We start from the raw sequence: 17812 nt of genomic DNA, 5'->3' as shown, positions 1-17812 counted from the left end.
ATACCAAGTGTTTCGTCTATGGGCCGGCTTATTCTTGCCCCAAATTAGACTGTTCACGTGCGGCTGTTTACGTTGGTTATTGTCCGGGTAATTTTCATTACGCCGCTGATTCCAAGGCTGATACAACGGTGGTTGTCTGTTTACCGGTGATATTTCCGTTTCCTCTCGCTGGCTACTTCTACTTTGACGGTCGAGCCTGTCATATGCGAGTAGCTGTTCCCGGAAATCTGCTATCCCGTCAAAGCTTCTACCTGTCAGATGTAATTGGTAGCGCATCGGAAGTTGGCCTAGAATCATTGCCACGAATTCATCGTCGCTCATGACAACGTCTAGATAGCGGGTACGCTCGAACATGTCGCTTAAATGAGCCTCGAGTGTCTTGTTTTTCTTAGGATCATACTTTTCTCCGTGTAACTGAGCGCGTAAATTCCCCTGAATTTTTAAACTCCAGTGTTGTTGTAGGAAAGCTGCTTTAAACTGTCCAAATGATGAGATGGAAGTTTGGTGAACTTCCCACCAATAATATGCGGTACTTTTCAAGCAGTTGTTCAAACATCGCAATTTTTCTGTGTCCGAAAGATTGAATCTCTCCGCGTATTCTTCAAATAATTTTATAAATTTACGTGGATTTTGAGGAAAATACAGGCATTTCCTCTGACCAATGCCTAGCAGGGTGGTTTAAGGCTGCTGTATCCACTAATATTACTTGTTGTCCAGTTGCAGTGTTGGTAATCACGTCTTGTGAACGGTAAGTAGGCGTAGCCTGGTGTGACGACGCGGACGGGTCTCGCTGCGCTGACGTCATCGTTTCCGCCGCAGACGCGCTCGTTGTGTCAACGTTTATCGGTGTATGTGCTGCCGCTCCAGACAATGACAAATGCTGCACGCAGTTCTCGAGCTGGATCAATTTTCTATTCACGGTTCGAATGTCGTCTGCACTACTCGCTTCATGTCGTTGTAGCGCGGTATTTACATTTGCGAATTGTGTTTCGCTAAGCTGAACGTAATGGTTGAACTGTTCCTCTGCAGCACGTTTTGCTACCTCTATGCACGTAGTTTCTGTGTTAATTACGTGTTGCTGTAATTCGGTTACTTGCGCGTCAATTTCCTCAAATCTGTTCATTACTGTTTCACGAATGTTATGAACTTCCTCCTGCGTGTCGCGAATTTGTGTCGCTAGTTGTCTGGTTACGTCACCAATTTTAGCTTCTACTTTATCTATCAATTCAAGATGTTGTAACCTGTTTTGTTCCGCCGCTTCGGACCTCTGTCTAGCCATCTCGTCAGATAATGCTTTTGCCTGTTCCGCCGCTTCGGACCTCTGTCTAACCATCTCGTCAGATAATGTTTTGGCCTGTTCGAGTTTCTGTCTTGTCATTTCATTAGATATATGTTTGGTTACTTCTACACGCTGGGATTCTAACGCAGTATTAATTTGTATAGTAACCACATTCAATACTCGCAATAAATCCTCCATGGAAATGTTATTCGTGTTTTCTTTAGCTGCCTGCATAACTGGTTCGGAAGCGTTACTTTCCTCTATGCGCGCGGGTTCGGGAGCAAAGCTAATTCCCTGACCTGCCTCAATGCTTAGTGTGGGTGTGTCCTCTTTGTTTTCGCTTTCCACAACGCCTAGTATTTCCTTCTGGCCCTCGACTGACGTTTCCTCCTTGTCGGAACTGGGCCCTATTTCATAAACGTTACAATTCTACAGGTGACAGGTGACAATGAATTGTCAGACATATTTACAATTCGACATATGTTCGTTTCATAAAATTTGACAAGTCTACACATATGTCACGACAAATATGTATAAATGTATGACAATTTGACATATAACTGTTTCATAAAAGTTTAAAGCTGACAGGTAAAAATGTGACAAATGTGTCACATCTGACAGGTAATACTGTTTTATGAAACACAGATATGTAAATTGTATTTAACAATTTTACAAATTTGTAGAATTGTCAGAGTGGAAGTGACAGGTAAACCATTTAGTGTCACCTAATGATTGGTAATAACAGCAGTGCAATAGTGTGTTAAAATATTGGGTTAATTTGATGTGATTGGACATAATGGACAGTAGTAGCAGCATTAGCAGTAGCGGGAGTGATGAAGAAAGAGAAAGACGAGTTCGTAGAGTTTTTAGGCCACGGATTAACCTAACCTTCAATTTCAGTGACTTTGTCTTCAAAGAGAAATTCCGCGTTAGCAAGGTAACAGCTGAATACATTATAAATAGGTTAGGGCAACAGTTGCGGACAGAAACAAAAATAAATCATGCTCTTACTGTTTAAGAACAACTTTTGTGCGCATTGCATTGGCTGGGCACAGGAGCACAATATCATGTAAATGCAGATGCACATTGCTTATCAAAAGCCACTATCCACCGATGTGTAAATAAGTTATGTCACTTATTGGTTCACACCTTTCTTGGAGAAGAGGTTCACTGGCCAACTGAATCTGTCCAAGCAATTCCACAGCTTTTCATGAGTGTAGCAAACATTCCAAGGGTTGCTGGAGTTGTTGTTGGGTAATTGTTCAAGATAGATGCCCCACATGATAGTGAAGTCTCATTTGTAGACAGGAATGGCAACCATTTAATCAATATAATGGTAGTGTGTGGACCTAACCTAGAATTTTTGTATGCCAGTGCTCGGTGGCCCGGTTCAGTACATGATGCACGAGTAATACGATGTTCATCGTTGTCACAACAGTGGGAAAATGGACGGAGACCATTTCCACATGCAATATTACTGGGAGACAGTGGATATGGATTAAAAAAGTGGCTTATTACACCAAATATCCCAGTACAAATACCTCGGACAAATGCTCTTACAAGTTTTCTTCGAGCCTTTAAATCTACGAGACGACTGGTGGAAAATGCGCTTGGTATTTTAAAAGAGAAGTTCCCATTCCTTAATCATCTGAGCATACAGCCAGTGTCAGCATGTAACATTATGTTGTGTTGTATAATTGTGCATAACATTGAGAAACGCCTAGGATCAGAGGTGTACGAACCATATGAAAACAATGAAAATGTAGAAGTCTAGGATGGGGAAGCTCATGAGGATGTTGACGCAGCTGATCCAGAGGCTATTGCAGTATTGCAAGAACTGATACATGTGTTTGAACATTAAGTGGTTTCTTTGTTTTTAGCCATATACATATCAATGAGTTTGCTTTGTATCATGCACTGACATTTCCATTATAATTAAATCAACAAATATTTATCCACGATTACAAAAACTGAAACGAATAATTAGGTACAAAATATACATAACTAATGAAAATTAACATAAGCTTGTCTTGAAATGTAAGTTTTATTATTTTGGCCACATCACTCAAAAAAATTTTGACCTACAATTAATTGTCACATACGGTCGTGTTTATGAGACAGTTGTTTTTAATTGTAGCTTTTTAAGATTCTTTGCCTGTCAACCTCGTTTTATATGAAACGTACACTTGTAATTACAAATTGACATATTTGTAAATTTTGACATAATTGTCGCATATGTCACGCCTGTCGAGTTTTATGAAATAGGGCCCTGGTCTTTTTGTGCCTCAGGAAATACATACCTTCGTCGGCCATCTTGTTGTGGTTCCGACGTACTAGTATGCAAAGCTACAGCAAACTACACAATTTCACTTTGGTAGACGGTCCAGTGAGCGTAGACCCTCGTCGATGCCCCTAAGTTGGCTCGCCACTGAAACAATTATGCTTGCTACACCTAGCTTGTGGTAGCCACTGTAATAAACCTCCTTGCTATTGTATTGATGTGTTCTCACGGGGTTCTTGGCGTCTACCCTCGTTGCAGTAAATACCAGGACCGCTACTGCTGGATGGTCTGCCCAGACTGATAGTCCAGCTAGCACGTCACTGCCCTGGGTTACTGTATGGAGAGTAATTATAAAAATTAAATTTAGTGGTGTTACGTGAATAGTGGAAATTTGCGTATAAATGAAATAATAATAATTGAAAAACATATGATTTTAATGGTTCTTAAATATTGGTGTGAAATTACGTTTAAAATGAGATTAATTGAGAAACAACCAAGGTGTCAAATCTAGGTGTCGGAAATTAGATGCAAATGACGTCACTAGAACACGTTGAATATCCTGCCGGGTCTAGCTATCCGTCGTCGGAGGCTTGAGGCTCTCTTCACATGACCTCCAGGTGGTCTGCTGCTACACTGGAACTCTGGATGCTGTAATGCTGTAATTAGCGAACTACAGAGGTGCTGAGGTCGCCGGGTATCAGCTGAAGACTCGACATCCCTCTCGTCCTGGAAAGTCTGGTTGAATTCTGGATTGGTCTCACCAATCTTCGTGGTCGAATCTCAGCTGGCGCTGCCCTCAGATGTCTGGAACCACTACGAGACGAAAACGGGACCGACGCGGAAGTTGGCACTCGAAGTCGCCGATACTCCCTATCTAGGATTTATTTAATCCAGATACAATTTTCTCAACTCGTAGAGAGGAGAATGCTAAGCAGGACACGATCGCGGATGACGCGAAATCTTCTATTTCTCGGGCGGCAACCAAGGCTTTGGTTTGCCCCAGCCCGAGAAACGTCTTCTTTCCGCAAGATGGCGATGGCGTCTCCCTTCTTCCTACTAATATCTATTTACTGGCCTCCCTAGCAACCAAGGAGCTATCGATATCAGCAAACAGAATAAGCTGCATAGTGAAATAAAAACGTAGATGTTGGAGTGTAAAAGAATCGAACTAAGACCAAATGAATAAAGTTTCCAAGGAATAATTCTTAGAAGACCCTGAAGTTGAAAGTATGTCGTCTATGGTAATAAGATGTGTCATATTTGTTATGCCTTGGTTGTCCTCTTTACAATCAAAACAATTAAATACATAATATTCCCTCATGGAATATACAATTAATATTACAATCATAATAAAAAATAATAATATATAACTGTAAACAGTTGTACTGGTTACACAACTCTTACTGCAATGGCAATAGGGTGGAACAAATAGAGCTTAAAAGACAAAAAAAAAACACATCTTCCTAGTATGCACACAATATTAAATCTGTTAGTAGTTTTTTTTTTTAATTTCACAAATATATTTTTAGTTCTTCCTCGTGTTTGATTCAAGTGTAAGCATAGCATGAAAAGGGCTTTTCAATGCATCGTTATACAACCCATCTCATTTTACCTTTAATTTTCTCTAAAGTACTTCTTGTTAGAAACCGATGTAAAAAATTGCTGCCATTAATGTTTTAAGGGGAAAGAATAATAAACAGATGACACAATGTTTATAAATGAAACAACCAAATGCATTTCTTGAGAAGTCTCAGTTAGTGTAAGAAGAATATGCAGCATTGACTAGAGTTCATCAGTTTGAAGTACTGTACAGTTGTGCACCTAGACATCTTTGTCGTAGCGGAGTTGCGGTGTTCCTGTGGGGGGGGGGGGGGGGGGGGGGAAGTTTTATGCGAACAATTTGGCGGACGCCACGATAGCTGATGAGTTGGTGATCGATGTTTGTGCAAACATGTTAAGACTGCTGCAATAAACACAATTATTTCTCCACAAGTGTGTTTACCCTGTTTATACCGACGGACAGAACTCAGAAGTGCCAACACGGCGCAGTTTCTACGAAGACCGAGGAGTAATCCGAGATGAACGACTGTTGGTTTATTTGCTGCAGGGGCGCAACAACTAAATTTGGAAAGGGGGGAATATACCTTTTTATAAAGAATCTTCGATCCCCCCCTATTTAACGGGGGGGGGGGGGGGGGTTCCGGGAAAATTTGTATTTCAAGTTGAAAATGGTGCTATTTAAGCAGTTCTATTATCTAAAAATTGATAACACAGCACTTTCTTTACCCCCGTTTGCCCCCACATCAAGGTTTAAGAAGGGGGGGGGGGCAAAATACCCTTGCCCCCCCCTCCCTGTTGTTGCGCCCCTGATTTGCTGACCTGTGGTCTGTGACGGCTCGCGCTCAGCCCAGCATCCTCCTGCAAGCGCCGCCGCGGTCCCTCTTGTGGTAGGGCGGGCACATGCGCGGGGTGCGGATGATGTCCTTGGGGACCCTCTGCCGCGCCCCCTGCCCGTCGTCGCCTCCGTCATCCGCGGCGGCGGCGGCTCGGCGGGCCTGGATGCCCGGCACGCGCCCCTGCGCTGCCGGTAACACACACACCGGTCTCTTCAACCACCACGTGTCACGCCTACACAGCGTACACCGCGTTCCACGAACCCAGCGTCAGGCCGAGAAAAAAAAAAACAACTTGATACGCCAGTTAATGACGGTTCTGCATCAAAAAAAAATCTTTGTCATAGTTTTAGAATCATCCTAATTCTTAATCGGGTAACTTTTGACTATTCGTACTGACGCTGAGTTCTGGGACACGGTGTATACTCGCAAGTAAGTGAATCTGTGACACTCGCGTACTCTCCGGTTTGAAAAGCGTTTTTGCGCGCCCTAGCAGTAACAGGACACGTAAAATAATTTAATTTTCTAATCGGCACATCCGTGTGGCGCGTGTGTACCTGGCCTGCGCGCGTGTGTACCCGCCTGCGCCGCCGCGACAGCGCACAGCGCGCACGCCAGCAGCACGCCGACGGCCCCGCGGTGCATGGCGCACTGCCGTCTCGCCGGCGGCGGCGGCGGCGGTCCGCGGCGGGCCCCGTATCTCGCGCGCCCGATAAAACGTGCGCCGCTGCTCGCCGCAGGGTGGCCGGCTTCCGAACAGCGAGGACACGTCCTCCGCCTACGAGGGCCCGCGCTGCGGCGTCTCCCGCTTCCACAGTGCACGGACAGACACGTAACGAATGGCAACCGACGAGCTTGCATTTCAAGATTGCGAAATATTGATATTATTAAAAAAATTGGTTGTCTGTGAAGTCGGTTTACGGACGATAGTTTAACGTGACAACGTCATAACAAAACATTGATGAAATGATTGCATACTTTTATGAATAAAATTGAATCATTTTTATTGTATTATCACTATTTTCTATGGATTCAAAGGAGTGAAATGAAATCTACAATTTAATTGATCAATTTACTTTTATTTGCACTCATTAATTCAAATATGTTTATTACTTTAACGAAGAGATTATTTTAACTATAACTTGTATACGTGTTTGCTATTTAACTTCAAGATCGTCGAGAATGTTTTACGCTTTTTCGCAATTACACATTTAACGAAGACGTTTGTTCGTCGTGAAATTAAACGTAGAATTTAATCAAAATTGCCCTTGCAGTTAATAAAATAAGTATTAGTAAGTTTAAGAAAGAATTTTGGCTTTAATCTCCAACCCAGACGATCGTGGTGCGCTGGGGCCGAGATTAAAACTCGTCGAGAATATTTTACGTTTTTATGTCTTCTAGTGCTCAAAATGATATGCAATTGTGGCCCTGGGCACGAGATTTTATTTATAATTCATTAATTATAATGCCCCTCGCGATAAACAAAGGAAAATATGTATTAACGAGTGCCTGGTTGCCGCGGAAGGCTGATCGATAGCGCGATTCGTTCGGTTCGCGTCCGTCACCGTAGAGGGCAGCACCGTAGGGGAATAATATTATTTCGTTTTTATAATACGATTTTATAACAAATACGCATCCCAAATACACCAAACTTATTTATAATGTGTTATAATATTTTTCAAAACATTGTGCAAAAGATCCCGGGTGTAATTTGAATTATTATGTGTAACTGTAAAACACTATTGTTCGCACAAAAACGTATTTGAAAATTCAACATTACTTTTAAATAACCCTACCGATTGTGCTGAAAATCGTTGGACGATCGTTAAATTACATAATATTAATAATTCAAACGACGAAAACATGATTGAAAAGTCAAATCGATGGTTGTTCCAATCGAGTGGAAGAGAGATGCGGCGCAAGCGTACAATGAGCGTAACGGGACACATCGTAGTGGGACAATGTGCGTAACGGGACACTTTCGTGCGTGCAGCTTGCGTTCATCGATTTATTAGACGTCATGTCAAAAAGTCTGAAACTATCCTAAAAAAAATTATGTTTTAGGCATCACGTCAGTGTACCATAAAAACATAAAACTTTTATGACTATTTTACTAATTTTAAGGTACTATCGGATGACTTCTACTGAAAAAGTAGTGAAACCTCTGAAAATAATAACCCTGAAAAGAAACTCTGTTGGTACGCTACGTTTTGAGGCTTAAGACGTTGCTACGTGCCATTGCGAGCTTTATTCCGTGACTTGCCAGTAAACAGAAACTTGAAACGACCATTACATTTGACCTACTATATCCGGTCAACATTATTGTATGGCTGTTAAAACACGCGTTATATGCGTTACGACAATGTCAAGCGCATGACATCAGTTCAGCTGATGATTCAGAAACTCGAGTAGAAAAACACAATAGGCTGTTAAAAATATATCAAGTGCATCCTTCCCCCTTACCCCCACCAAGGGGAAACCTTGCGCACGCCACTGTGACTAACGCTCCTCCTGACAATGTTTGGATCTTTGAATTAGAACTTACTATTTAACGCTTTGCCCTTTATGATCTCATGAAGACAACTCATGCTAATATAAGCGCATTTATTATTCATTCTTAAATATGTATATTATTTATTACATGTTATAACAAGAAAATATATTGAAACATATACAAGTTTGTTAAGTGTTTAGAAGCTTAATATTATTTAGAAAACTAAATTAATACGTACTTTACCCATGTTAGTATAAAGTTTAGTATAGTATATTAATGCATTATATGTTAATGAATTTATTAAAAAATATTATCTTTGAAATATTTGTGCAATGGGAGTGCATGACTTGATGTAAGCTTTTGGACATACGCCATTGCTAAGCACATGTATGTCTGTAGAAGAAAACTACAAAAAACCCAAAATACAAAAACACAAATTAAGCAAAAAATTGCTGTTGTCAACAGGATATAAACACTACATAATATTCCATAATAGGAATATGGTCAACAAACAAAGAAAACTATTGTGTTTGTTTCGTCTTTTCGTTTTGTCGTGTTGTTTTCGTCTCGTTTCAACTGTTGTGCTGAATTTTTTTAGGTTCAATATTTTTGTGCTGTCATCATTTGTGAGGGTTTTTTCGTTCTGTTAGTCTATTTTTCTTTGTTTTTCTTTGTTTGTTGACCATATTCCTGTTAGGGAATATTATGTGGTGTTTATATCCTGTTGACAACAGTAATTGTTTGCTTGATTTGTGTTTTTGTCTTTTGGGTTTTTTGTAGTTTTCTTCTACAGGCATCTACATGTGCTTAGCAATGGCGTATGTCCAAAAGCTTACATCAAGTTATTAAAAAATTTTAATAACATACATATAACTATACATTATATGTACGGTAATAAATATGTTATTTATAGACATAATTACATAACATAAATATAAATATACATACAAATGTTAATAATTTTAGTTTTATAAATATTAATATGTATATAAACATCTTATAAAAATTTTCATATATTTTTATACAAATCTAAATACGCATTACGTATTGTTATGAGTGAGGAACAACAGGTCCGCAAAATGATAGTTAAATTAAATATAATGTTTTATTACTAATATTTACATTATTAATTAAACTACAGTAGGTACTTAAAATGTCTGTCCACGGACTTCGTTAAGATCACAGTTCACTCTTCCCACTGGAAATCGACTCGGTTTTTGTTCAGAAACATTGAAGATAGCAGCCTATTCAGTAACATACAGCTCGATGCGAAATTAAAGGCGACCATTGGATCAAGGAGAAGATATGGCGCGTGCTTTTAAACAAACAACTTGCTGGCTTGGCAACTGTGCGAAGTTTTTTTCAAGGGGATTATTCTAGGCAAGGGCACTCGAAAGTTGATTCCCCAGGATGGGAGAGACGCCCAGGACAATCAAAATAAGCTAACAATCGCGATTACAATAGTCAACTGGCACACACAATAAATGGGAACTCTGCAACAAGACTTGATTCTGCGCGTGGTATTGGCACGGTTGCCACATGATTCCGGAAGCATGCTGTTGCTGCTACACATATTCAGCACCTGAACTGATTGGCTTGGCTGCTAGAATAGGGAGTTAAAAAAAAAAGTATAATCCACAAAATAACAACAAATAGAATAAAGTTAACCGTCTACCAACAGGAAGTGCCTATCCCTGTGTTTTGAGTACGTAGTGAAAGTCAGCAGAATTTTTTACGACATGACATTGAGCTTTTATAAAATAAGTCATAATGTAAGTCAGTCATACAGTACTCGCAAGAGTACTATCCCAAACGCGACTACATTTTAGCGAAATATTTTTACATTTTTTATATAAATATAATTGTTAATTTTCGTTCGTTCGAAATCTTAAATCTCCGAAAGTTCTTCACCTATTGCTCTGAAATTTTGACACAACTTTGAATTCGAATACGCGCATGTTTTACTATGTACCTATGTCACACCCGTGACAGGTATATAAATAGATAAAAATATAGAAAGGTAAAAAATTTTGCTAAAAAATATTATATAAAATTAATGTTTGAGTGTTCGTCTTGTGATTTGTAAAGATAAAGATATAGTTAGGAAACTATAGACATAGAACGATAGAGATATAGGTTTTCTCGATAATGAGAAAAATCACGTGTTTTCATGTTTCAAAAAACGCTTATAATACGAAATTCGAATACGAAATTTAAAGTAACATTCTTTAAAATAATGACGAGCGTGCTAAATATATACGCAAATTGTGTTTTCAAATACATTTATTGACGCGAATCACGTAGTTTCTACACCCACCCCTATAATTCGTTTCCAGGAGCAGCTATGTTAAATTAATATCGAGTCATTTGTTATGCAGGGTGAAATTTTAAACTATACGATGAAACGGCTCAGTTAAAAACGAAAAAGACTTGAAAAAATACTAGGATCCGGCTTTGGTCCTGATTTTCGACAAGGAATAATATTAAAATACTGCCTACCTTGACGAAATTAATTTAGCAGTTAATACCACTAAGCTTCCCTTTGGCTTTATCAATTTTGATTCGCGTCATCCACCACAGATGGCAGCACCGTGTGGTTACACATTTCCGTTCCATTCGACTTCCGTTACATTAACGAAATTACATCTACGAAAAGCCGTCTAGCGACAGCCAAAATATTTTTATAAGTACGGAATCTTTAATTCACAGGAAATATTTTCGTTGGGTACACATTTCTTTAATACGCCGTAAAATGTCAATGGTCACCATTAAAATTTACAGTTTTCTCACTGCATACCATTTCAGGGTCTCAATATTTTTGGTACTAATTGTTCACATGTTATACATACCAGCGAGCGTCGCAATTATTATTATTTCGTCTCACTTTTACAAACACACACTTCTAGCTAGGTGACTATGTGCGGAGAGGAGGTAGAACAAGAACATTAGAGAACATGGTTAGCAAACATACATTTCCTTGATATAAACTATATTCACAAAATATGCTTTTATTTTACGAGTCCTTTGCTAACTTTAGTTAAGCGTACATCAATTCCAAGCTGCAGATCTAAATGCTATGCTAGGCTACGCTGCCATAAATAACAGCTATTCAGGTTGCATACCCGTCAAGAGCTAGAAAATGTTCGTACATACGGCTTGGCGTCTTCGTCCTATTTCCCCCTCCTTTTCCCTCCCCACCGTGACGTTTTTTTTTTTTTTTTTTTTGTGGTGCTGGTTTCCCCTCTTGTGCTCGGCGCCTGCGCGTTGCTCGCGGCCGCCGGGCATAAAAGTTTCGGGAGCCACCAATATCAACCTTGTTCTCGTATGATTTTCCTCGGGTATTAATCATATTTAGTGTACGGCGATGTAAGCGTGGGGCTTCACGAGGCCATGCAAGCATACGTCATAATTCTTGTAATCGACAGGAGGTGGTCCTGTCCTTTAATGTGATCAGCGCGCGAAATAATATTTTATTACTATCTACATTTCTATTCGGCCGCCATATTTTAGATAGCGTATTTTTTTTTTAGGCGTAGGCCTATTACGATTTATTGTGGAAAATAATTTATTGTCTTTGTTGCCTTGTGGAGTCTTGACCGGTGGGGAGGGGGGGGGGGGAGGACGGAAGACTGCCATACTGGAAAACTTCCATAATGATAGGATTCCGCCTGGGAGCGACGAAAAAGTGCCATAAAGTACTTTAAGTTAAAACGCAAACATACAGTTCTAATACTCGAACGACATGAGTAAATTATGTCTGTTATCTTAGAAAGAATTTGTAGAAATAAGCAGCATAAAAAGTCTTGTGATTCTAATTCATGTGTTAACTTTAGGTCGTCTTTATTTACTATTCTAGTTGCTACTATCTCGTGCTAGTTAGCCCACTTTGTCCGTCTGCGCTATAATAATACCAATTCTTTCTACGTAATTTTCTGTGCTATCTATGTTTTATATGTTTTGATGTTCTCTGATTTTCGCTTGTTTTCTGGTCTATTATTGAGGTTTCTTATAGCATACATTGTAATCAGTAATGGTGTATGTCCTAAGGTCAATATACCGTATTGCAATAATAATTTAAAAAAATTATTTGGTATTTGAAACACATAGGTTTGCAAAAAAAGTATTTAAAATAAAATTACATATTTTTTTCGTAATAATCTCAAAATATCAAGCGTAGTATGCATGGAGTATTTAATTTCATAGCGAAATTATCACATCTACCTACTTAAGTTGTTAAACTGAAGGAAAGGTTCGAACTTAATAATTTTAAACAACAAAATTTTATAAGATACTGTAACAGTTAAAACATAAAACATGTTTTATACTATTACACGTAGAAATATTACAGAACCAAAATATTAATTTAAAACACCGAATTCAAACTATTGTTACCTACAATTGAAATTACAAATAATTAAATAGCGATGTCACTGCGATGTGCACAATTATTAAAAAAAAAAAAAACTTTCTGTGGTTTTGTAATCAAAGAAGTTTATGTTTAATAATACCAATGATTTAATTATGTTTCTGAGGGTTTCATTGTATGAAATAAAACATTTATGCTCCTGCTTAACCCTGAAGTAAGCTATTACCAAGAATTCTGTACTCAGGAGTACTGCAAGTTCCAATAAAATATAGTTTTATTCAAATAATGTGAATATTTATAAATAAGTAAGCTAATCTCACTAAACTAGTGACTTCTAAATTCTTAGTCTTCACAAACTGATTGATTTAAGGCCAGTACTATTATTAACTGAAATTCCGACGATGTCAGTATGAAAATGTATATTTTTATTGACATTTCCTACACTATCATGGATGTGTAGTTAGTACTTGATTTAAGATTTTGAAAACTCCTTTTTGCAAACAGTTGATTGTATAGCTTTCCAGTATTAGCTGTGCATATTAAGCACGGTAAAACAAAATAAAGCCAAAAGTGATATAAAAAGTTAACTTTTCTGGGGTTTAAAAACCAAATAAACAAAACGTTTATACAATTACTTTATGCTTGTAAGCACACACATATTTTAACTGAACACATTATTTTAATATCTAAAATTTATTTCAAAATAACTCTACCATCTATAGTGCAAGCTCTTACATATTTTTTTAACTAGTTTATATTTCTATATAATTATTGTACAGCGGACTGTAAGTTTGTTTGCAGGAAAACAACTAAAAAATTTCCATACTAGTTATACAAATTATATTTCACTTTTATGAAATTACACAATTCATTCTGAACGAACAACATAAGAACACATAAATTTGTACGTAACCGATGTTAGATGTTACTGCACGTACTGCACGTATTAACGACACAAGAAACTACAGTAAACTCGTGGAATAACATCATGTCACTGTTAAGAAGACTGCAAGTATCCGCTCTACCACTCTGGTTCTGGGGTAGAGCGCCTGCCTTGTGACTTGTAGGACCCGGGTTCGCGCCCCGGCTCCTCCAAGACGGATTGCCCAGACAAAATGGCGGTATTATTCTGGTAAGAATACAATCCCTTGCAACAAGTCAGGCTACCAAAGAGACTGTTGGTGGTCAAAAATTACCTTCTAGGGTGGCTTCCAAATGGGGTTCCCGTTTCTTTTCTTAGGGCTCCCCATGCAGTGGCCATTCCGGGGGTTTCTCCGGGGTCGCGGAGTTTAGCAATTTTTTTTTTTTTTTTTAAGTTTTGTAGCGTTTATATTTTAGCAACTGTAGCATTTTCCATTCCACCATGTTATAAATAAAGCTCAAACAAACATTTAATATTTTTTTTTTTCTTTTGTACATAAAATATTTGAGTTGAGTGTGCATCAGTGAGTGGTTGTATACCGATGTTGTGTGTTCAACCATTTATCGGTATACATTTTCTTGAAGTATTATTGACAGTTAAATTTTAGTCACTAACTATTGACCTTTGTTATGTAGTATTTTAGATGTTTTCGACGAAAAAATATTTATAGACACAATAATTTTAGTCCTAAAAATATTATTTCTAAAAAACCACATCGTTTTCAATCAGGAAGATCGTCTTTAACACACACATAAATAAAATATTCTAGTTATTTCATCGTGAGCAAAGCCTTTGATACTTTCCAACACAATATTGTGATTAAAAATTATCAATTTTAGGCCTCGTCAAGCAATGCGTGTTATACCTATATATATGTTTTAATTATCTTACTTTTCAGTCAAATTTGCAAATGCAAAGTAGTAGTTTATCCAAACTACTCTTTAATATTTAATAAATTATATTCCAACTGTAATCAGAATTGATCGAGAAAAGATGGGAAATATATTTGTGAAACTATTCAGCAAGATATTTCAGCTGTCCAGATCTGATTTTCAAGTTAACAATTTCGATAGCATTTATTGTATAACCTTTAGTAAAAAACTAATTCAATTAATCAGAATTATCACATAGTAAGTAATGACATTAAACGTGGCGTCCTCTTTTAAGACCTCCGAGTTATATTGCATGCCAAGCTTTTTTACACCAACATTTAGATAATACTATTAGCAACGCATAAAGATCTTTAGGTCTTATTAAATTTATAACTTTCTCTGCATCAACTAATTTTAATTAGAATAGAATTGAAATTATACAGAAAAAAGGTCTTAAATTAATATGTAAATATTTTAAGGCATTTAAATTATTTTGAATATGCTACATTAATATTTAAACTATTTGCATTTTATATTTATTAGACGTCCAATCAGTGACGCACTCTTTATTATATACATTTGGTACCATTTTTGTTGGTTCCAACATAATATCTCGGTTTGGGTTAAGAATTCCAACTTGTAATAATTACAGAATTAGTGACACTTTTAAAACCATTAGTAACTATAAAATGTGTAAAAAATTATAACTCTTTTAGAATAATCTAGAAAGATTCATTGGTAAAAAAAACTTACGAAAAAAGTTATTTTAACTTTTGTAATCTACATATTTATTTTGTATACACCATTTTAGTTTAGATTTTTGTGAAAACCAAAGTAACCAATTAGTTAACATGAACTTTATCAATCTTTATCTATCTGTGTGTTGTGTTTTTTAGTGTTTTGTCGCAAAGTTATTGATATGTTATCAGTGTATGTCTTGTGTTAATGTGTTTGTTTGTTGTTATTTTATGTGTCATATATTGTTTATAAGTGCTGTAGACACAAAAAACTGAATTTCAATTTGAAATGACAGTTTTAATGAAGCAGACGAATATGCTATGCATATTATTATTTTTTAATTTCCTAATATAAAAAATACTAAAATTATAGTACAGTTTATTTTTGAAATACTCCAAGTCTGTGCAAAGCCCATCAAAATTCTATGTACGAACCTATGTATCCCCTAGAGCGCCTGTGCTGCTTGACCTGTGCCTTCTACACTACACAAAAAATATTTTCCTCACATTTCAGCATCTTAAAAATACATTTAGTAGACTTTAAAAAATTTGATATGGATATAAAAAACTTAAATATCTGATTTTTTTTGTGTTCAATTACCCTAATAATGAAAACATTACATAAGGAAACCCTTGAATATTTGCGTTGGATTTGCACTCATTAAATACTGATATGCAATTATTTTAATTATTCCAGCGTGGGAAAATGTAAATTATAATGAAGCTAGTTACAATATGATTTTACGAGTAAGGCCGTTTTCTTCATTCCGTAGAATGTATAAGAAATTTTGGCAGAATTCCCCTTTGTCCTTTTAAGTTATGGCAGTTTTCCGTCGCCTCCGTCAAAACAGGAGGAAAAGTACCATAATGGAAAACTACGATTTTTTTTTTTTTTAGAAATAACATATTTTTGGAAACATTTCTTTCTTCTCGTGCGCAATCTATGCGGTGATTTGTGATTGCAACTATCACAGTCAGAAGCGTTATCTATAGCCTTTAAAGTTAACCTGAGAAACAGCTAAACGGTTGACAACGCTACCTACCGAGTATTCTATACACTACTTCGAGAGTATAAGAAAATATTGCAGAATTCAGTCTTGTTATGGCAGATTGCCATTATGGTACTTTTCCGCCATTTTCGAAGAGGCCAGGCGGAATTATTTCTTTATGGTAGGTTTACAGTATGGCTGTCTTCAGCGCCCCAATGCAAGGGAGGTGTCGAGTTAAAATTTTATAAATACCCCTTTAAAAAAAAATTTCCAGCAAATTAGGTTTGAATAAAATTAAAAAAAAAATAATGACGCAAAAAAAAAAACGAAAAAAATCGACACAATATGGTTTATGAGTTACGACGATCAATCTCAGGGTGGAAATGATACGATGGAAATTAAGATGACCTCTGCTTCTATTGGTCGCACAGAGCCACGTAAACGGAAGAGCTCAGTACCTACTGTCGAGACTGGGGCGACTTTATATTCTTTCAACTCCGACCCCCATCCATTTCCTTCGGATTCGATTCGTCGCCATTCGATTCGACTTTTCAACTTAAAAGCGACTCGAGTCGAACGACACGACTCGCTTTCGATTCGCCGTAGTGTGGACAGGGCCCCCACATGGCCGGTGCTACCGTTGCTATGACAACGGGGCCCATGGGTCTAGGGGGCCTGCGAAGGAAAGGAAAAAAAAAACTTAAAACAAAAAAGTAGACAGTTTAAAATAAATCATAGAAAACAATTAAACAGTAAGGCCTAGATTTATTTACCGATGAAATATTACACCAGAGTAATATTATTCGGAATATGATGCTGTGCGTACAGAACGTGTCTGAATCTGCAACTGTGAGTAACAAAACCACCACCAATTGACGTGACACCATGTTGACAGAGCAGAACACTTACACTCACATATTTGCCATTATTCAAAATCAATTTACGTTGGCATACGAAACACTGACTTAAAACTAGTTTTAACGTGTTTTAAAAATAATTTTGTGAAAAGGTTAAAAAATATATATATAACTAAAACAATATTTTTTTATCTCTTTTAGAAAAAAAAGGGGGGGGGGGAGGGCATCATGACTTCTAGCAACGGGGCCCACAGAATGATGTTGGGGGGTGTCTGAGTGTGGATGCGCCTTAAACGCAGAACCCTTGGACGCCGAAGTCGGCAACCGCCGAGGACCTCAGTTTTCTTTTGGGCTGTGCTATCCGCGGTGGTATCTGCACGGAGATACAGCCCGGAGGGGGTATCTCTCCGGGCACTCACTTCCCGGCCGGCCGGGGTGACCACATCCCGCGCGGTAGCGATAGCCGTCGACACGGGAGCAGGGGGTCGGCGGCGGGCGGCGGTTGACGGGCGGCATGGCGACGTGCGGCGGCGCCTGCGCGCTGGTGGCGGCCGCCGAGGGCGGCTCGCCCGACGACGTGCGCCGGGCGCTGGAGGCGGCGGGAGACGCGGCCGCCGACGTG

General features: G+C 38.1%; 2 protein-coding genes across 3 annotated transcripts in view; one reads left to right on the top strand and one right to left on the bottom strand.

Annotated features, from left to right (window-relative positions):
- The window catches only part of LOC134534999 (uncharacterized), a 27931-nt gene extending 10225 nt beyond the window's left edge, over window positions 1–17706 (bottom strand). The window contains exons 1-3 of the mRNA XM_063374238.1: window positions 17606–17706; window positions 6511–6731; window positions 5940–6141 (exon numbers count right to left, since the gene is read on the bottom strand). Coding sequence (XP_063230308.1) covers window positions 5963–6141; window positions 6511–6731; window positions 17606–17706 — 501 coding nt within the window. The 3' untranslated portion in view covers window positions 5940–5962. The remainder of the gene's footprint in view (window positions 1–5939; window positions 6142–6510; window positions 6732–17605) is intronic.
- LOC134534176 (transient receptor potential channel pyrexia-like) overlaps window positions 17666–17812 on the top strand; it is a 38206-nt gene continuing 38059 nt past the window's right edge. For both annotated transcript variants that reach the window (XM_063372322.1, XM_063372331.1), the window contains exon 1: window positions 17666–17812. In XM_063372322.1, coding sequence (XP_063228392.1) covers window positions 17705–17812 — 108 coding nt within the window. In that variant the 5' untranslated portion in view covers window positions 17666–17704.

The sequence above is a fragment of the Bacillus rossius genome, chromosome 1 (genome assembly GCF_032445375.1).
Source record: "Bacillus rossius redtenbacheri isolate Brsri chromosome 1, Brsri_v3, whole genome shotgun sequence".
In the NCBI taxonomy this organism is placed as follows: domain Eukaryota; kingdom Metazoa; phylum Arthropoda; class Insecta; order Phasmatodea; family Bacillidae; genus Bacillus; species Bacillus rossius.
Note: the sequence above shows the minus strand (reverse complement) of the source record. Positions and strands in the feature narration are given on the sequence as shown.